The 21,385-nt window shown below is 44.9% G+C and overlaps 1 protein-coding gene across 1 annotated transcript in view; it reads right to left on the bottom strand.

Annotated features, from left to right (window-relative positions):
• Positions 1 to 4,088: 4,088 nt before the first annotated feature.
• Positions 4,089 to 21,385, bottom strand: part of pik3c2a (phosphatidylinositol-4-phosphate 3-kinase, catalytic subunit type 2 alpha) — a 61,284-nt gene continuing 43,987 nt past the window's right edge. The window contains exons 21-34 of the mRNA XM_079583144.1: positions 21,217 to 21,321; positions 19,197 to 19,289; positions 18,989 to 19,118; positions 17,684 to 17,820; positions 16,850 to 17,019; positions 14,673 to 14,829; positions 10,845 to 10,954; positions 10,501 to 10,708; positions 6,773 to 6,897; positions 6,566 to 6,683; positions 6,396 to 6,474; positions 6,186 to 6,292; positions 5,996 to 6,121; positions 4,089 to 4,278 (exon numbers count right to left, since the gene is read on the bottom strand). Of these exons, the coding sequence (XP_079439270.1) occupies positions 4,096 to 4,278; positions 5,996 to 6,121; positions 6,186 to 6,292; positions 6,396 to 6,474; positions 6,566 to 6,683; positions 6,773 to 6,897; positions 10,501 to 10,708; positions 10,845 to 10,954; positions 14,673 to 14,829; positions 16,850 to 17,019; positions 17,684 to 17,820; positions 18,989 to 19,118; positions 19,197 to 19,289; positions 21,217 to 21,321 (1,848 nt within the window). The 3' untranslated portion in view covers positions 4,089 to 4,095. The remainder of the gene's footprint in view (positions 4,279 to 5,995; positions 6,122 to 6,185; positions 6,293 to 6,395; positions 6,475 to 6,565; positions 6,684 to 6,772; positions 6,898 to 10,500; positions 10,709 to 10,844; positions 10,955 to 14,672; positions 14,830 to 16,849; positions 17,020 to 17,683; positions 17,821 to 18,988; positions 19,119 to 19,196; positions 19,290 to 21,216; positions 21,322 to 21,385) is intronic.

The following is a 21,385-nucleotide window of genomic DNA, read 5'->3' as shown; positions in this document are numbered from 1 at the left end:
CCAGGTCTGAGACGGTCCAGGAGGAAGTCACGTGGGGGAACTGTGCAGAAGCCTAGAGTTGTACTTATACTGAAATACTTGTACTTATACTGAATACTTGTACTTAAATACTTAGAGGTTTGTCCAATAATAAGGTTCAGTTTCTTTCACAGCTCTAAAAACATAATGTAACCCTTTATGTTCTTTAACATCGTTATGTTTTATATGTTTTATATTCATGATTTACTTGTTGCTCTTTCTGAGTTCAGGAACAAAACAAAGCCACAGCGTTTTAACTAAAGTTCTTTATTGTTAAATCAGAAGAAGGCACTTGAGTTCAGTACAGTCTATTAATAATAATAATATTAATATTTAAAATACTTTCTCTAAACAAACGATTGGTCCGAGAGGGAAACGTGTGGTTCATTTACAGGAAATACAAAACACATGATGAGGTCTGACAGCAGGGGGCGCTGTGACACAGCAGGGGGCGCTGTGACACAACAGGGGGCGCTGAGGCACAGCAGGGGGCGCTGTGACAGCAGGGGGCGCTGCGGAACAACAGGGGGCGCTGCGGAACAACAGGGGGCGCTGCGGAACAACAGGGGGCGCTGAGGCACAGCAGGGGGCGCTGTGGCACAGCAGGGGGCGCTGTGACACAGCAGGGGGCGCTGTGGCACAGCAGGGGGCGCTGTGACACAGCAGGGGGCGCTGTGGCACAACAGGGGGCGCTGTGACAGCAGGGGGCGCTGCGGAACAACAGGGGGCGCTGAGGCACAGCAGGGGGCGCTGTGGCACAGCAGGGGGCGCTGTGACACAGCAGGGGGCGCTGTGGCACAGCAGGGGGCGCTGTGGCACAACAGGGGGCGCTGAGGCACAGCAGGGGGCGCTGTGGCACAGCAGGGGGCGCTGTGACACAGCAGGGGGCGCTGTGACAGCAGGGGGCGCTGCGGAACAACAGGGGGCGCTGCGGAACAACAGGGGGCGCTGTGACAACAGGGGGCGCTGTGGCACAGCAGGGGGCGCTGTGGCTTCACTCAGTCTGGGATTCATCTGAATATAAACAACTCAAATAAATATGAAGAGTCAGATTTAAATGTTCCGCTGCCGGATGCCCTTCCTGCCTGGGTCATGTGACTCGCAGGTCATGTGACTCGCGGGTCATGTGACTCAGGCAGAACAGAAACCTCCACATGTTTGTGAATGTTCCTTGAGCAAAACTAATGTGATTCAAATGAACTTTAATGATCATTAATGACGTTTAATCAGAGCCGTTAAACCAAACCAGCCCAAACGGGAACCGGAAAGAAGCTTTACGTTGGTCCACATTTACAGGAACAAAGCGAAACTCAAAAATGTGGAGAAAAGTTGAAAATATAGGAAAAAAACTGGGAAAATTTTGACAAAATGTGGAAAAAATGTTTAAAAAAAAACAAAAACTGGGAAAATTTGAGGCAAAATTTGGAAAAAATGTTGGAAAAAAAAAGAAGGGAAAATTCCCATAAAAAAATGGAAAAAGTTTGGGGTACAAAGGTGTTTTTTCTTCCCTTTAAGTCTTTAACCTCTTAACCCCCGCCTGCACTGAGCACATTTCCTCCAGGTTCGGCTTTACCCAAATCTAAAAGCTTCTGGAAAAAAGACCACGTAAGAAAAAAGGTCCATTCAGATGAGTTTGCAGGTCTTAGCTTTCAAATGAGGCGTTTACACTGGCCTCACCTTCAGATTTGGGTAAAGCCCCCGCCCCCCGTCGCCTTCGCCGATGTGAAACCTGCAGCTCCATAAATACGTGAAACTCGAGACAGAAACAAAGAAATGGAGGAAACGCTGAAACAGGAAGTTCTGGATCTGGAGCTCCGGGTTCTGGATCTGAAGCTCCGGGTTTTGGATCTGGAGCTCCGGGTTCTGGATCTGAAGCTCCGGGTTCTGGATCTGAAGCTCCGGGTTCTGGATCTGAAGCTCCGGGTTCTGGATCTGAAGCTCCGGGTTTTGGATCTGAAGCTCCGGGTTCTGGATCTGAAGCTCCGGGTTTTGGATCTGGAGCTCCGGGTTCTGGATCTGAAGCTCCGGGTTCTGGATCTGAAGCTCCGGGTTCTGGATCTGAAGCTCCGGGTTCTGGATCTGGAGCTCCGGGTTCTGGATCTGAAGCTCCGGGTTCTGGATCTGAAGCTCCGGGTTCTGGATCTGAAGCTCCGGGTTCTGGATCTGAAGCTCCGGGTTTTGGATCTGAAGCTCCGGGTTCTGGATCTGAAGCTCCGGGTTTTGGATCTGGAGCTCCGGGTTCTGGATCTGAAGCTCCGGGTTCTGGATCTGAAGCTCCGGGTTCTGGATCTGAAGCTCCGGGTTTTGGATCTGAAGCTCCGGGTTCTGGATCTGGAGCTCCGGGTTCTGGATCTGAAGCTCCGGGTTCTGGATCTGAAGCTCCGGGTTCTGGATCTGAAGCTCCGGGTTCTGGATCTGAAGCTCCGGGTTCTGGATCTGAAGCTCCGGGTTTTGGATCTGAAGCTCCGGGTTTTGGATCTGAAGCTCCGGGTTCTGGATCTGGAGCTTTTATTGCTGAGAATCCTGATTGTTTCTTTGAACCTTTCGCTCGTGTCTCGTTCTTTGGGCTTTTTCAAAGTCTCACAAAGAGTTTCAGGACGGACTTGTTTAGTTTGAGTGTTTTTAACCAAAATAATAATAATGTTTGAATAATAAAGGGTTTTCCTCTAAACCAGGGACTCTGTGGTGGATCCTCCATCTTTAAACACTCTATAAATAATGTTTCCTTTAGGATTTCCCTCAGAGACGTTCTGGCCCCGCCCACGTGAGATGGTCCAGGTCTGGCTCAGGTTTACGAGACGTGTGGAGTAAAAGTGAAGCGTGTGGGCGTGGTCAGAGTGGGGCGTGGTCAGAGCGGGCCGTGTGGGCGTGGTCACAGCGGGCCGTGTGGGCGTGGTCAGAGCGGGTCGTGTGGGCGTGGTCAGAGCGGGCCGTGTGGGCGTGGTCAGAGCGGGCCGTGTGGGCGTGGTCAGAGCGGGCGTGGTCAGAGCGGGCCATGTGGGGGCGTGGTCAGAGCGGGCCGTGTGGGCGTGGTCAGAGCGGGCCGTGTGGGCGTGGTCACAGCGGGCCGTGTGGGCGTGGTCAGAGCGGGTCGTGTGGGCGTGGTCAGAGCGGGCCGTGTGGGCGTGGTCAGAGCGGGCCGTGTGGGCGTGGTCAGAGCGGGCGTGGTCAGAGCGGGCCATGTGGGGGCGTGGTCAGAGCGGGCCGTGTGGGCGTGGTCACAGCGGGCCGTGTGGGCGTGGTCAGAGCGGGTCGTGTGGGCGTGGTCAGAGCGGGCCGTGTGGGCGTGGTCAGAGCGGGCCGTGTGGGCGTGGTCAGAGCGGGCGTGGTCAGAGCGGGCCGTGTGGGCGTGGTCAGAGCGGGCCGTGTGGGCGTGGTCACAGCGGGCCGTGTGGGCGTGGTCAGAGCGGGTCGTGTGGGCGTGGTCAGAGCGGGCCGTGTGGGCGTGGTCAGAGCGGGTCGTGTGGGCGTGGTCAGAGCGGGCCGTGTGGGCGTGGTCAGAGCGGGTCGTGTGGGCGTGGTCAGAGCGGGCCGTGTGGGCGTGGTCAGAGCGGGCCGTGTGGGCGTGGTCAGAGCGGGTCGTGTGGGCGTGGTCAGAGCGGGCCGTGTGGGCGTGGTCAGAGCGGGCCGTGTGGGCGTGGTCAGAGCGGGCGTGGTCAGAGCGGGCCATGTGGGGGCGTGGTCAGAGCGGGCCGTGTGGGCGTGGTCAGAGCGGGCCGTGTGGGCGTGGTCAGAGCGGGTCGTGTGGGCGTGGTCAGAGCGGGCCGTGTGGGCGTGGTCAGAGCGGGCCGTGTGGGCGTGGTCAGAGCGGGCCGTGTGGGCGTGGTCAGAGCGGGCGTGGTCAGAGCGGGCCATGTGGGGGCGTGGTCAGAGCGGGCCGTGTGGGCGTGGTCAGAGCGGGCCGTGTGGGTGTGGTCAGAGCGGGCAGTGTGGGCGTGGTCAGAGCGGTCAGAGCGGGCCGTGTGGGCGTGGTCAGAGCGGGCAGTGTGGGCGTGGTCAGAGCGGTCAGAGCGGGCCGTGGGGGCGTGGTCAGAGCGGGCCGTGGGGGCGTGGTCAGGGCGGGCCGTGGGGGCGGGGCTAAAACAGCGGCACGTCCGTGAGCTTGTACCACTTGACCGTCTCTTTGCTGAGGTCGAAGTCTCGCAGCCGCAGCGTGACTCCGCCCAGGAAGTAGTTTTCCCTCAGACTCTCGGCGCTGAGGACGCTGAGCTGCAGCTCCCGCAGAGCCAGACTCTCCTTACTGAGGCCGCTGTACACCAGCTGTAACAACAGGTAATAACACGGTAATAACACGGTAATAACACTTAATAACAGGTCATTACTGTGGCCGCTGTACACCAGCTGTAATAACACGGTAATAACACTTTATAACACGGTAATAACAGGGTCATAACACGGTAATAACACTTTATAACACGGTACGACTAAAAAATGACAAAAAAAATGACAAAAAAATGACTAAAAACGACTAAAAAATGACTAAAAACGACTAAAAAATGACTAAAAAACGACTAAAAAATGACTAAAAACGACTAAAAAACGACTAAAAAACGACTAAAAAATGACTAAAAACGACTAAAAATGACTAAAAACGACGAAAAACGACTAAAAATGACTAAAAACGACTAAAAATGACTAAAAAATGACTAAAAAACGACTAAAAAATGACTAAAAACGACTAAAAACGACTAAAAAACGACTAAAAAATGACTAAAAACGACTAAAAAATGACTAAAAACGACGAAAAACGACTAAAAATGACTAAAAAATGACTAAAAACGACTAAAAAACGACTAAAAACGACTAAAAAATGACTAAAAACGACTAAAAACGACTAAAAAACGACTAAAAACGACTAAAAAATTACTAAAAACGACTAAAAATGACTAAAAAATGACTAAAAACGACTAAAAAACGACTAAAAAACGACTAAAAAATGACTAAAAAATGACTAAAAAATGACTAAAAACGACTAAAAAATGACTAAAAACGACTAAAAATGACTAAAAAAATGACTAAAAACGACTAAAAAATGATTAAAAACGACTAAAAAATGACTAAAAAATGACTAAAACCGACTAAAAAATGACTAAAAAAATGACTAAAAACGACTAAAAATGACTAAAAACGACTAAAAAATGACTAAAAAACGACAAAAAAATGACTAAAAACGACTAAAAAACGACAAAAAAATGACTAAAAACGACTAAAAAATGACTAAAAAATGACTAAAAAAATGACTAAAAACGACAAAAAAATGATTAAAAAAAGACTAAAAACGACTAAAAAATGACTAAAAAAAGACTAAAAACGACTAAAAAATGACTAAAAACAACTAAAAAATGACTAAAAAATGATTAAAAAAAGACTAAAAACGACTAAAAAAAGACTAAAAACGGCTAAAAAATGACTAAAAAAAGACTAAAAACGACTAAAAAATGACTAAAAACGACTAAAAAATGACTAAAAACGACTAAAAAATTACTAAAAACGACTAAAAAATTACTAAAAACGACTAAAAATTACTAAAAAAATGACTAAAAAACGACTAAAAAACGACTAAAAAATGACTAAAAAACCGACTAAAAATGACTAAAAACGACTAAAAAATGACTAAAAAAAAGACTAAAAAATGACTAAAAAATGACAAAAAAAGACAAAAAAAATGACTAAAAAACGACTAAAAAATGACAAAAAAATGACAAAAAATGACAAAAAAAACGACAAAAAATGACTCAAAAAATGACACGGGGGTGTGAGGTCACGGTGGTATGAGGGTGAGGTCACTGGGGGGTGAGCCTGAATCTCCAAAAAAAAAAAGACTAATAAAGGACAAAAAATGACAGAAAAATAAAAAAAAATGACAAAAAATGACACGGGGGTATGAGGGTGAGGTCACGGGGGGGTGAGGTCACGGGGGGGTGAGGTCACGGGGGGGTGAGGTCAGGGGGGGGTGAGGTCACGGGGGGTCACGTACCATCTCGTTGAAGGTCGGGTTCCTGGTCTTGCGGAGGATCTTGGTTTTCTGTTTGCTCGTCTTGTTGGGGTCCGGGAGCAGGTAGGTTTTCACGTAGGGGTTTGGGTCGGAGCCCTCCTCAGCGACCTGGGGGGGGGACAGAGGGGGGGTCAGGGTCAGTCAGGGGGGGGGGACATGTGATCGTACGTACCAGGTCTCTGATGTGCATGACCATGATGAAGAGCGTGCTGTTCCTGTAGGAGATGGACAGCTTCACCTCCCCCTCCACACGGCCGGACACCGGGCTGGGGGGCGGCTCTGGGGGAGAGAGGGGGCGGGGACAGGGGAGAGAGGGGGCGGGGACAGGTGAGACAGACAGACCTCAGACTCCTCCCACACTGAGCTGGTCAGAGGTTCGTACCTGGAGCCTTCAGCACTGAGTCTCCGTCGGTTTTGTCGTCCCGGGCGATCGGGTGGAAGAAAGTGTAAACCAGGTCACACTGACGACACAGAGAGGGTTAGTTTCAGACCGAACCCCCCCTCCCCCTCCTGACCTCTGACCCCTCCCCTGCGTGACCTCTGACCCCTCACCTGTGTGACCTCGCTGGAGCTCCTCAGCAGGTTGTGGACGTAGTTGTTCAGCTCCAGTTTCCGCTTCAGAGCCACCTCTTTAATGTGGGTGCGGCCCAGGACCATCTTATTGGGGAAACTAGGGCGACAGACGGAGGAGAGACTTGTATATGTTAGTATTAGTATTTGCAGTACTTGTAGCATCTGTAGTATTTGCAGTACTTGTACCTGGGCAGTTTCCACAGGGGGAAGATCACGCTGAGCTTCGTGTGCAGCTCCTGGAACTCGTCGAACGTCCTGAAAACGAACTGTGGCTCCGTCTGCCCCTCCCTCACCATCCGCACGGCGTACGTCTGCGAGGGGGAGGAGCCAAGGAGAGGGGGAGGAGTCAAGGGGAGAGGGGGGAGTTAAGGAGAGAGGGAGGAGTTAAGGAGAGAGGGAGGAGTCAAGGAGAGGGGCAGGAGTTAATGAAAGAGGAATCAAGGAGAGGGGGAGGAGTTAAGGAGAGAGGGGGGAGTTAAGGAGAGAGGGAGGAGTTAAGGAGAGAGGGAGGAGTTAAGGAGAGAGGGCGGAGTTAAGGAGAGAGGGAGGAGTTAAGGAGAGAGGGAGGAGTTAAGGAGAGAGGGTGGAGTTAAGGAGAGAGGGAGGAGTTAAGGAGAGAGGGCGGAGTTAAGGAGAGAGGGAGGAGTTAAGGAGAGAGGGCGGAGTTAAGGAGAGAGGGAGGAGTTAAGGAGAGAGGGAGGAGTTAAGGAGAGAGGGCGGAGTTAAGGAGAGAGGGAGGAGTTAAGGAGAGAGGGCGGAGTTAAGGAGAGAGGGAGGAGTTAAGGAGAGAGGGAGGAGTTAAGGAGAGAGGGTGGAGTTAAGGAGAGAGGGAGGAGTTAAGGAGAGAGGGAGGAGTTAAGGAGAGAGGGAGGAGTTAAGGAGAGGGGGAGGAGTTAAGGAGAGGGGGAGGAGTTAAGGAGAGAGGGAGGAGTCAAGGGGAGGGGGGAGTCAAGGGGAGGGGGAGGAGTCAAGGAGAGAGGGAGGAGTCAAGGGGAGGGGGAGGAGTCAAGGAGAGAGGAATCAAGGAGAGGGGGAGGAGTTAAGGAGAGAGGGAGGAGCCAAGGAGAGAGGGAGGAGTTAAGGAGAGAGGGAGGAGTTAAGGAGAGAGGGAGGAGTTAAGGAGAGAGGGAGGAGTTAAGGAGAGAGGGAGGAGTTAAGGAGAGAGGGCGGAGTTAAGGAGAGAGGGAGGAGTTAAGGAGAGAGGGAGGAGTTAAGGAGAGAGGGTGGAGTTAAGGAGAGAGGGAGGAGTTAAGGAGAGAGGGCGGAGTTAAGGAGAGAGGGAGGAGTTAAGGAGAGAGGGCGGAGTTAAGGAGAGAGGGAGGAGTTAAGGAGAGAGGGAGGAGTTAAGGAGAGAGGGCGGAGTTAAGGAGAGAGGGAGGAGTTAAGGAGAGAGGGCGGAGTTAAGGAGAGAGGGAGGAGTTAAGGAGAGAGGGAGGAGTTAAGGAGAGAGGGTGGAGTTAAGGAGAGAGGGGGGAGTTAAGGAGAGAGGGAGGAGTTAAGGAGAGAGGGAGGAGTTAAGGAGAGGGGGAGGAGTTAAGGAGAGGGGGAGGAGTTAAGGAGAGAGGGAGGAGTTAAGGAGAGAGGGAGGAGTTAAGGAGAGAGGGAGGAGTTAAGGAGAGGGGGAGGAGTTAAGGAGAGGGGGAGGAGTTAAGGAGAGAGGGAGGAGTCAAGGGGAGGGGGGAGTCAAGGGGAGGGGGAGGAGTCAAGGAGAGAGGGAGGAGTCAAGGGGAGGGGGAGGAGTCAAGGAGAGAGGGAGGAGCCAAGGAGAGGGGGAGGAGTTAAGGAGTGGGGGAGGAGTCAAGGGGAGGGGGAGGAGTCAAGGAGAGAGGGAGGAGTCAAGGAGAGAGGGAGGAGTCAAGGGGAGGGGGAGGAGTCAAGGAGAGAGGGAGGAGTCAAGGGGAGGGGGAGGAGTTAAGGAGAGGGGGAGGAGTTAAGGAGAGAGGGAGGAGTTAAGGAGAGAGGGAGGAGTTAAGGAGAGGGAGGAGTTAAGGAGAGAGGGAGGAGTTAAGGAGAGAGGGAGGAGTTAAGGAGAGGGGGAGGAGTTAAGGAGAGAGGGAGGAGTTAAGGAGAGAGGGAGGAGTTAAGGAGAGAGGGAGGAGTCAAAGAGAGGGGGAGGAGTTAAGGAGAGGGGGAGGAGTTAAGGAGAGAGGGAGGAGTTAAGGAGAGAGGGAGGAGTTAAGGAGAGAGGGAGGAGTTAAGGAGAGGGGGAGGAGTTAAGGAGAGAGGGAGGAGTTAAGGAGAGGGGGAGGAGTTAAGGAGAGAGGGAGGAGTTAAGGAGAGAGGGAGGAGTTAAGGAGAGAGGGAGGAGTTAAGGAGAGAGGGAGGAGTTAAGGAGAGGGGGAGGAGTTAAGGAGAGAGGGAGGAGTTAAGGAGAGAGGGAGGAGTCAAGGAGAGAGGGAGGAGTTAAGGAGAGGGGGAGGAGTTAATGAGAGAGGGAGGAGTTAAGGAGAGAGGGAGGAGTTAAGGAGAGGGGGAGGAGTTAATGAGAGAGGGAACAGTCAAGGAGAGGGGGAGGAGTTAAGGAGAGAGGGAGGAGTTAAGGAGAGAGGGAGGAGTTAAGGAGAGGGGGAGGAGTTAAGGAGAGAGGGAGGAGTTAAGGAGAGAGGGAGGAGTTAAGGAGAGGGGGAGGAGTCAAGGAGAGAGGGAGGAGTCAAGGAGAGAGGGAGGAGTCAAGGGGAGGGGGAGGAGTTAAGGAGAGGGGGAGGAGTTAAGGAGAGAGGGAGGAGTTAAGGAGAGAGGGAGGAGTTAAGGAGAGAGGGAGGAGTTAAGGAGAGGGGGAGGAGTTAAGGAGAGAGGGAGGAGTTAAGGAGAGAGGGAGGAGTTAAGGAGAGAGGGAGGAGTTAAGGAGAGGGGGAGGAGTTAAGGAGAGAGGGAGGAGTTAAGGAGAGAGGGAGGAGTTAAGGAGAGAGGGAGGAGTTAAGGAGAGGGGGAGGAGTTAAGGAGAGAGGGAGGAGTTAAGGAGAGGGGGAGGAGTTAAGGAGAGAGGGAGGAGTTAAGGAGAGGGGGAGGAGTTAAGGAGAGAGGGAGGAGTTAAGGAGAGAGGGAGGAGTTAAGGAGAGAGGGAGGAGTTAAGGAGAGGGGGAGGAGTTAATGAGAGAGGGAACAGTCAAGGAGAGGGGGAGGAGTTAAGGAGAGAGGGAGGAGTTAAGGAGAGAGGGAGGAGTTAAGGAGAGAGGGAGGAGTTAAGGAGAGAGGGAGGAGTTAAGGAGAGAGAGGGGAGTTAAGGAGAGAGAGGAGTTAAGGAGAGAGGGAGGAGTTAAGGAGAGAGGGAGGAGTTAAGGAGAGGGGGAGGAGTCAAAGAGAGGGGGAGGAGTTAAGGAGAGGGGGAGGAGTTAAGGAGAGGGGGAGGAGTTAAGGAGAGAGGGAGGAGTTAAGGAGAGGGGGAGGAGTTAAGGAGAGGGGGAGGAGTTAAGGAGAGGGGGAGGAGTTAAGGAGAGAGGGAGGAGTTAAGGAGAGAGGGAGGAGCCAAGGGGAGGGGGAGGAGTTAAGGAGAGGGGGAGGAGTCAAAGAGAGGGGGAGGAGTTAAGGAGAGGGGGAGGAGTTAAGGAGAGAGGGAGGAGTTAAGGAGAGGGGGAGGAGTTAAGGAGAGGGGGAGGAGTTAAGGAGAGGGGGAGGAGTTAAGGAGAGAGGGAGGAGTTAAGGAGAGAGGGAGGAGTTAAGGAGAGGGGGAGGAGTTAAGGAGAGGGGGAGGAGTTAAGGAGAGGGGGAGGAGTTAAGGAGAGGGGGAGGAGTTAAGGAGAGGGGGAGGAGTTAAGGAGAGAGGGAGGAGTCAAGGGGAGGGGGAGGAGCCAAGGAGAGGGGGGTTCGGATCAGACTTCATCAGCAGAAGAAACACCTGTATCTGCGGTGCCCCTCATGAGGCGCTTCTGTTGTTATGGCGGCCATTTTGAATAGCGAAGTAGACATGCTCTTACGTAGTGCTTGTCGGGGCTGTATCTCTTCTGGAAGGAGAAGATGGCGGCGTGCGTGATGCGCCCGTCCTGCTTCAGGCTGAAGGTCTTGGGGGCGAAGCTCAGGATGGGCTCGTCGTTCGCCGCCAGCCCCGAGAAACGCATCTGGGCCAGGTTATGGATGAAGAAGTTAAACTTGGTGGCGACGGAGCCGAGGCTGGACTCGATCAGCCTGAGGGAGGGGGGGGGGGAGGGGCGAGTGGGGAGGGGGGGAGACAGAGATGGATCAATGATGTCACTGAAGGATCTATGAGTGAAGAGTCTTTTCTTTCAGATGAATGTTTCTCATGATTCAGAGGGACATGAACCTGGTGAAGAAGATGGTGGCCTCGGCCTCGGTGTTGTTTGGCTGCAGAGCGTCGAACACGTACTTCAGGTCATGGGCCCCTGAGAGCTCCGGGAGCCCCGACCCCGTCATCTACAACACAACACACTAAAGTCATCTACAACACAACACACATCATCTACAACACAACACAACACACGTCATCTACAACACAACACAACACACGTCATCTACAACACAACACAACACAACACACGTCATCTACAACACAACACAACACACATCATCTACAACACAACACACGTCATCTACAACACAACACACGTCATCTACAACACAACACACGTCATCTACAACACAACACACGTCATCTACAACACAACACAACACAACACACATCATCTACAACACAACACACTAAAGTCATCTACAACACAACACACGTCATCTACAACACAACACAACACAACACACATCATCTACAACACAACACAACACAACACACGTACGTTAGAGAGTGAACTTTATAAATGAACTTTATAAATGAACTTTATAAATGAACTTTATAAATGAGCTTCATAAATGAACTTTATAAATGAACTTTATAAATGAACTTTATTAATGAACTTTATAAATGAACTTTATAAATGAACTTTATAAATGAACTTTATTAATGAACTTTATTAATGAACTTTATAAATGAACTTCATAAATGAACTTTATAAATGAACTTTATAAATGAACTTTATAAATGAACTTTATAAATGAACTTTATAAATGAACTTTATAAATGAACTTTATAAATGAACTTTATAAATGAACTTTATAAATGAACTTTATAATGAACTTTATAATGAACTTTATAATGAACTTTATAAATGAACTTTATAAATGAACTTTATAATGAACTTTATAAATGAACTTTATAAATGAACTTTATAAATGAACTTTATAAATGAACTTTATAAATGAACTTTATAAATGAACTTTATAAATGAACTTTATTAATGAACTTTATAAATGAACTTTATAAATGAACTTTATAAATGAACTTTATAAATGAACTTTATTAATGAACTTTATAAATGAACTTCATAAATGAACTTTATAAATGAACTTTATAAATGAACTTTATAAATGAACTTTATAAATGAACTTTATAAATGAACTTTATAAATGAACTTTATAAATGAACTTTATAAATGAACTTTATAAATGAACTTTATAATGAACTTTATAATGAACTTTATAATGAACTTTATAAATGAACTTTATAAATGAACTTTATAATGAACTTTATAAATGAACTTTATAAATGAACTTTATAAATGAACTTTATAATGAACTTTATAAATGAACTTTATAAATGAACTTTATAATGAACTTTATAAATGAACTTTATAAATGAACTTTATAAATGAACTTTATAATGAACTTTATAAATGAACTTTATAAATGAACTTTATAAATGAACTTTATAAATGAACTTTATAAATGAACTTTATAAATGAGCTTCATAAATGAACTTTATAAATGAACTTTATAAATGAACTTTATTAATGAACTTTATAAATGAACTTTATAAATGAACTTTATAAATGAACTTTATAAATGAACTTTATTAATGAACTTTATAAATGAACTTCATAAATGAACTTTATAAATGAACTTTATAAATGAACTTTATAAATGAACTTTATAAATGAACTTTATAAATGAACTTTATAAATGAACTTTATAAATGAACTTTATAAATGAACTTTATAAATGAACTTTATAAATGAACTTTATAAATGAACTTTATAAATGAACTTAATAAATGAACTTAATAAATGAACTTTATAATGAACTTTATAAATGAGCTTCATAAATGAACTTTATAAATGAACTTAATAAATGAACTTTATAAATGAACTTTATAAATGAACTTCATAAATGAACTTTATAAACTTTATAAATGAACTTAATAAATGAACTTAATAAATGAACTTTATAAATGAACTTTATAAATGAACTTCATAAATGAACTTTATAAACTTTATAAATGAGCTTCATAAATGAACTTTATAAATGAACTTTATAAATGAACTTTATAAATGAACTTCATAAATGAACTTTATAAACTTTATAAATGAACTTAATAAATGAACTTTATAAATGAACTTCATAAATGAACTTTATAAATGAACTTTATTAATGAACTTTATAAATGAACTTCATAAATGAGCTTTATAAATGAACTTTATTAATGAACTTTATAAATGAACTTTATTAATGAACTTTATAAACCTCCTGAAAGTGCACACCGCCATTGTGTCCTTGGGCAAGACACTTCACCCACATTGCCCCCAGTGTCTGCGTACATTGGTGTATGAATGGGTGAGTGGATCCTTGCTGTAAAGCGCTTTGAGTGCCTAATGTAGGTGGAAAAGCGCTATATAAGTTGAGACCATTTACCATTTACCAAATGAACTTTATAAATGAACTTTATAAATGAACTTTATTAATGAACTTTATAAATGAACTTTATTAATGAACTTTATAAATGAACTTTATAAATGAACTTCATAAATGAGCTTTATTAATGAACTTTATAAATGAACTTCATAAATGAACTTTATAAATGAGCTTCATAAATGAACTTTATAAATGAACTTCATAAATGAACTTTATAAATGAGCTTCATAAATGAACTTTATAAATGAACTTCATAAATGAACTTTATAAATGAACTTCATAAATGAACTTTATAAATGAACTTTATAAATGAGCTTCATAAATGAACTTTATAAATGAACTTTATTAATGAACTTTATAAATGAACTTTATTAATGAACTTTATAAATGAACTTTATTAATGAACTTTATAAATGAACTTTATTAATGAACTTTATAAATGAACTTTATAAATGAACTTCATAAATGAACTTTATAAATGAACTTCATAAATGAACTTTATAAATGAACTTCATAAATGAACTTTATAAATGAACTTTATAAATGAGCTTCATAAATGAACTTTATAAATGAACTTTATTAATGAACTTTATAAATGAACTTTATTAATGAACTTTATAAATGAACTTTATTAATGAACTTTATAAATGAACTTTATTAATGAACTTTATAAATGAACTTTATTAATGAACTTTATAAATGAACTTTATTAATGAACTTTATAAATGAACTTTATTAATGAACTTTATAAATGAACTTTATAAGTGAACTTTATAAATGAACTTTATAAGTGAACTTTATAAATGAACTTTATAATGAACTTTATAAATGAACTTTATAAATGAACTTTATAAATGAACTTTATAAATGAACTTTATAAATGAACTTTATAAATGAACTTTATAAATGAGCTTCATAAATGAACTTTATAAATGAGCTTCATAAATGAACTTTATAAATGAACTTCTTAAATGAACTTTATAAATGAACTTCTTAAATGAACTTTATAAATGAACTTTATAAATGAACTTCTTAAATGAACTTTATAAATGAACTTTATAAATGAGCTTTATGAATGAACTTTATGAATGAACTTTATGAATGAACTTTATGAATGAACTTTATAAATGAACTTTATGAATGAACTTTATGAATGAACTTTATGAATGAACTTTATGAATGAACTTTATGAATGAACTTTATGAATGAACTTTATAAATGAACTTTATGAATGAACTTTATGAATGAACTTTATGAATGAACTTTATGAATGAACTTTATGAATGAACTTTATAAATGAACTTCATAAATGAGCTTTATAAATGAACTTCATAAATGAGCTTCATAAATGAGCTCTGCGCCTTTAGCTGAGAGTGAAAGCTCGTGACGGTACCAGCGACAGCAGGTTGAGGAACAGCCCTGAGTTCTTCCGGATGAGGTTGTACGACTGACAGCACAGATCCACGAACAGCTGGAAGCGGCTCGTCGGCTTCTCGCCGCCGTTTATCACGTACGCCATGTCCGAGGTCAGCACGAAGGGGGCGCGGTCTCTGAAACACACGGGACACGCCCCCAGGTCAGGGAGGGTCATAGGTCAACTACGAGGTAAGACCCGCAGTTTAGAAGATACGAGTTTATCTCCAATGTCAAGAAATGTGAACATGGAGAAAAAATTTAAAAATATTTGAAATTAAATTTGAAATTAAATTGAAAACAAAAATAAACAAAAATAAAAAGTAAAGTAAATTTGAAATAAAATAGATTTTTTTCTAATGTTTTAAAAAATAATAATAATTGAACTAAAATTGAATTTAAAAAAAATGGACAAAAACGGAAATACATTTTAAAACAATTGAAAAAAAAAACTTAAAAAAGATTTGAAAAAAATATAAAAATATGGACAGAAAATTAATTTTAAAATATAGGGAAAAATACATAAAGAACTGAAAAAAAATAGGTGACAAATTAAGAAAAATTGAAGAAATGTTGGAAGAAAATCGGGAAAAGATTTGCAAAAAATACAGAAAAAATAGGGGAAAAATGGGGAAAAAAAAGTGAAGAATACAGAAAGAGTTTCAGAAAAATTGAGAAAAAAAATAAGGAATTATTTTGGTTAAAAAAAAATGGAAAAAGTTGAAGAGACTCTCCATAAAATTCAAAAAATCTTTGAAATAAATTTGAAATGAAATTGAAAAAAAATTACAAAAAAATAAAATAAAATTTAAACTACATTTTTTTCTAATGTTTTAAAAAATAATAATAATTGAACTAAAATTGAATTTAAAAAATGGACAAAAACTGAAATACATTTGAAAACAATTGAATATTTGAAATTAAATTGGTAAAGTAAATTTGAAATATAATAGTTTTTTTTTCTAATGTTTTAAAAAATAATAATTGAACTAAAATTGAATAAAAAAGGGACAAAAACTGAAATACATTTGAAAACAATTGGAAAAAAAAACCCTGTAAAAAACATTTGAAAAAAATGTAAAAATAGGGACAGAAAATTGATTTTAAAATAAAGGGAAAAATACACAAAGAATTGAGAAAAATAGGTGACAAATTCAGAAAAATATGGAAGAAATGTTAGAAGAAAATCAGGAAAAGATTTGCAATAAATAGAGAAAAAATAGGGGGAAATGGGGGAAAAAATAGTGAAAAATACAGAAAGAGTTTCATAAAAATTGAGAAAAAAAATAAGGAATAATTTTGGTTAAAAAAAATGGAAAAAGCGGAAGAGACTCTCCATAAAATTGAAAAATCTTTGAAATAAATTTGAAATGAAATTGAAAAAAAATAAATAAATAAATAAAAAAATTCAAACTACATTTTTTTTCTAATGTATTAAAAAATAATAATAATTGAACTCAAATTGAATTTAAAAAATGGACAAAAACTGAAATACATTGGAAAACAATTGAAAAAAAACAAAACATGTAAAAAACATTTGAAAAAATTGAATATTTGAAATTAAATTGAAAAAAAATATTTAAAAAAAGTAAAGTAAATTTGAAATATAATAGTTTTTTTTCTAATGTTTTAAAAAATAATAATTGAACTAAAATTGAATAAAAAAATGGACAAACACTGAAATACATTTGAAAACAATTGAAAAAAAAACCTGTAAAAAACATTTGAAAAAAATGTAAAAATAGGGACAGAAATTGGGTAAAAATACGGAAATTAATTAAAAAATATAGGGAAAAATACAGAAAGAATTGAGGAAAAATAGGTGACAAATTCAGAAAAAATTGGAAGAAATATTAGAAGAAAATCGAGAAAAGATTTGGAAAAAATACAGAAAAAATAGGAGGAAAATAGTGAAAAATACAGAAAGAGTTTCAGAAAAAATGAGAAAAAAAATAGCGAAAAATTTTGGGAAAAAAAGAAAACAGAAAAAAATTAGAAAAAATGGGGCAAATGAATGTGTTAATCGTCCAAAGTCCAAACCAATGTAGATGTTTGTGATGTTTGCAAAAGTCTCTCTTCACCATCGTTCCAGAAGGTCCTAAAACACCCGTGTCCCTAAAGCGTCTGAAACGAGCGGCGTCCGGACCGGGGCCTCACCTCTTGAAGCTGCCGAACATCTGGGCGTGTCCCAGGAACTTCCCGAAGTCGATGTGGAACATGTGGCCCGTGGAGCGCAGCATGATGTTGTCGTTGTGTCGGTCGCAGATGCCCAGGACGTAGGTGGCCACGCAGCAGCCGGCGCACGAGTAGATGAAGTTCTCCGAGGCCTACAGAGAAGAACAAGGACAAAACACTGAGGTTCATGTAGGAAACACGAGTAGATGAAGTTCTCCGAGGCCTGCAGAGAAGAACGGAAACACTGAGGTTCATGTAGGAAACAACACGAGTAGATGAAGTTCTCCGAGGCCTACAGAGAAGAACAGAAAACACTGAGGTTCACAACACGAGTAGATGAAGTTCTCCGAGGCCTGCAGAGAAAACAGAAAACACTGAGGTTCATACAGGAAACACGAGGAGATGAAGTTCTCCGAGGCCTGCAGAGAAGAACGGAAACACTGAAGTTCATACAGGAAACAACACGAGGAGATGAAGTTCTCTGAGGCCTGCAGAGAAAACAGAAAACACTGAGGTTCATAACACGAGTAGATGAAGTTCTCCGAGGCCTGCAGAGAAGAACAGAAAACACTGAAGTTCATACAGGAAACAACACGAGGAGATGAAGTTCTCTGAGGCCTGCAGAGAAAACAGAAAACACTGAGGTTCATAACACGAGTAGATGAAGTTCTCCGAGGCCTGCAGAGAAGAACAGAAAACACTGAAGTTCATACAGGAAACAACACGAGGAGATGAAGTTCTCTGAGGCCTGCAGAGAAAACAGAAACACTGAGGTTCATAACATGAGGAGATGAAGTTCTCATCGTGTAACCGCACCTTGTCGTACTCGTCCTCCGCAGGGTTGTATTTCCGCAGCCACTCGGCCAAAGGTTTGTCTTTGAACGAGCCGGTGACGCCGTATTCCACCTGGATCTTCCTCAGAGTGTCCGAGTTCGGCACCAGCTCCACCATCCCTTCAAAATAAAACACACCAGAGCTTCAGAGTAAAACACACCAAGTCTTCAGAATAAAACACACCAGGCCTTCAGAGTAAAACACACCAGGCCTTCAGAATAAAACACACCAGGCCTTCAGAATAAAACACACCAGAGCTTCAGAATAAAACACACCAGAGCTTCAGAATAAAACACACCAGGCCTTCAGAATAAAACACACCAGGCCTTCAGAATAAAACACACCAGGCCTTCAGAATAAAACACACCAGGGCTTCAGAGTAAAACACACCAGAGCTTCAGAATAAAACACACCAGGCCTTCAGAATAAAACACACCAGGCCTTCAGAATAAAACACACCAGAGCTTCAGAATAAAACACACCAGAGCTTCAGAATAAAACACACCAGGCCTTCAGAATAAAACACACCAGAGCTTCAGAATAAAACACACCAGAGCTTCAGAATAAAACACACCAGGGCTTCAGAATAAAACACACCAGGGCTTCAGAGTAAAACACACCAGAGCTTCAGAATAAAACACACCAGGCCTTCAGAATAAAACACACCAGAGCTTCAGAATAAAACACACCAGAGCTTCAGAATAAAACACACCAGAGCTTCAGAATAAAACACACCAGGGCTTCAGAATAAAACACACCAGGGCTTCAGAATAAAACACACCAGAGCTTCAGAATAAAACACACCAGAGCTTCAGAATAAAACACACCAGAGCTTCAGAATAAAACACACCAGAGCTTCAGAATAAAACACACCAGAGCTTCAGAATAAAACACACCAGAGCTTCAGAATAAAACACACCAGGGCTTCAGAATAAAACACACCAGGCCTTCAGAATAAAACACACCAGAGCTTCAGAATAAAACACACCAGGGCTTCAGAATAAAACACACCAGGCCTTCAGAATAAAACACACCAGGGCTTCAGAGTAAAACACACCAGAGCTTCAGAATAAAACACACCAGGCCTTCAGAATAAAACACACCAGAGCTTCAGAATAAAACACACCAGGCCTTCAGAATAAAACACACCAGGCCTTCAGAATAAAACACACCAGAGCTTCAGAATAAAACACACCAGAGCTTCAGAATAAAACACACCAGGGCTTCAGAATAAAACACACCAGAGCTTCAGAATAAAACACACCAGGCCTTCAGAATAAAACACACCTTTGTCCTTCCCGGTGGAGATGCACTTGAAGTGGACGATCCGCAGGTCCAGTCCCTCCTGGAGCCAGATCCGGTCCATGATCCGGATCATCTGCAGGGCCAGCATGTCCTGGCGCAGGTCCTCCCCCACCTGCAAATATAAATACAAATATAAATATGAATATGGCTGGTTTGGTCTGAAGGTCCAGAGCCCGGGAGCAGAGCTGACCTTGAACATGACGTTGATCTCCTGACCCAGAGGATCCGCGTTCACCAGAGCCAGCTTCAGAGGCACCGCGTTGGAGTTAAAGAAGGAGCAGGCCTGAGGACAAACACAAGAGGAACATCAGAGGAACCAGGGGAACCAGGGCCAGAGGAACCAGGGCCAGAGGAACCAGAGGAACCAGGGCCAGCTTCAGAGGCACCGCGTTGGAGTTAAAGAAGGAGCAGGCCTGAGGACAAACACAAGAGGAACATCAGAGGAACCAGGGGAACCAGGGCCAGAGGAACCAGGGCCAGAGGAACCAGAGGAACCAGGGCCAGAGGAACCAGGGCCGGAGGAACCAGGGCCAGAGGAACCAGAGGAACCAGGGCCAGAGGAACCAGGAGAACCAGGGCCAGAGGAACCAGAGGAACCAGGGGAACCAGGGGAACCAGGGCCAGAGGAACCAGAGGAACCAGGGCCAGGGGAACCAGAGGAACCAGGGCCAGAGGAACCAGGGCCAGAGGGACCAGGGCCAGAGGAACCAGAGGAACCAGGGCCAGAGGAACCAGGAGAACCAGGGCCAGAGGAACCAGAGGAACCAGGGGAACCAGGGGAACCAGGGCCAGAGGAACCAGAGGAACCAGGGCCAGGGGAACCAGAGGAACCAGGGCCAGAGGAACCAGGGCCAGAGGAACCAGGGGAACCAGGGCCAGAGGAACCAGAGGAACCAGGGCCAGGGGAACCAGAGGAACCAGGGCCAGAGGAACCAGGGCCGGAGGAACCAGGGGAACCAGGGCCAGAGGAACCAGAGGAACCAGGGCCAGAGGAACCAGGGCCAGAGGGACCAGGGCCAGAGGAACCAGGGGAACCAGGGGAACCAGGGCCAGAGGAACCAGGGGAACCAGGGGAACCAGGGCCAGAGGAACCAGAGGAACCAGGGCCAGAGGAACCAGGGGAACCAGGGGAACCAGGGCCAGAGGAACCAGAGGAACCAGGGCCAGAGGAACCAGAGGAACCAGGGCCAGAGGAACCAGGGCCAGAGGAACCAGAGGAACCAGGGCCAGAGGAACCAGGGCCAGAGGAACCAGGGCCAGAGGAACCAGAGGAACCAGGGCCAGAGGAACCAGAGGAACCAGGGCCAGAGGAACCAGGGCCAGAGGAACCAGGGCCAGAGGAACCAGAGGAACCAGGGCCAGAGGAACCAGGGCCAGAGGAACCAGGGCCAGAGGAACCAGAGGAACCAGGGCCAGAGGAACCAGAGGAACCAGGGCCAGGGGAACCAGAGGAACCAGGGCCAGAGGAACCAGGGCCAGAGGAACCAGGGGAACCAGGGCCAGAGGAACCAGAGGAACCAGGGCCAGGGGAACCAGAGGAACCAGGGCCAGAGGAACCAGGGCCGGAGGAACCAGGGGAACCAGGGCCAGAGGAACCAGAGGAACCAGGGCCAGAGGAACCAGGGCCAGAGGGACCAGGGCCAGAGGAACCAGGGGAACCAGGGGAACCAGGGCCAGAGGAACCAGGGGAACCAGGGGAACCAGGGCCAGAGGAACCAGAGGAACCAGGGCCAGAGGAACCAGGGGAACCAGGGGAACCAGGGCCAGAGGAACCAGAGGAACCAGGGCCAGAGGAACCAGAGGAACCAGGGCCAGAGGAACCAGGGCCAGAGGAACCAGAGGAACCAGGGCCAGAGGAACCAGGGCCAGAGGAACCAGGGCCAGAGGAACCAGAGGAACCAGGGCCAGAGGAACCAGAGGAACCAGGGCCAGAGGAACCAGGGCCAGAGGAACCAGGGCCAGAGGAACCAGAGGAACCAGGGCCAGAGGAACCAGGGCCAGAGGAACCAGGGCCAGAGGAACCAGGGCCAGAGGAACCAGGGCCAGAGGAACCAGAGGAACCAGGGCCAGAGGAACCAGAGGAACCAGGGCCAGAGGAACCAGGGCCAGAGGAACCAGGGCCAGAGGAACCAGAGGAACCAGAGGAACCAGAGGAACCATGGAGATCTCCTTCATGGCTCCATGGCTGACATCTTGTAGTAAGTTCATACCTTGACGTTGAGCTGCTTGGCCACCAGGCTGGGGCTCAGAGGAAGTCTGCAGCTGCTGCGCTCAAACAGGTTCTGGACGTTCTCCAGCCCCTCCTGCAGCGCCACCTGCAGGCGGATGAGGATGTTAGACCTCTGTATGTGTGTGTGGGCGTGGCCTCTGCTGCATGTG

Source organism: Gobius niger, assembly GCF_951799975.1.
Source record: "Gobius niger genome assembly, contig: SCAFFOLD_32, whole genome shotgun sequence".
NCBI classification, from domain to species: Eukaryota; Metazoa; Chordata; class Actinopteri; order Gobiiformes; family Gobiidae; genus Gobius; species Gobius niger.
The sequence above is the reverse complement of the archived record's forward strand: the minus strand, read 5'-3'. Positions and strand labels throughout refer to the sequence as shown.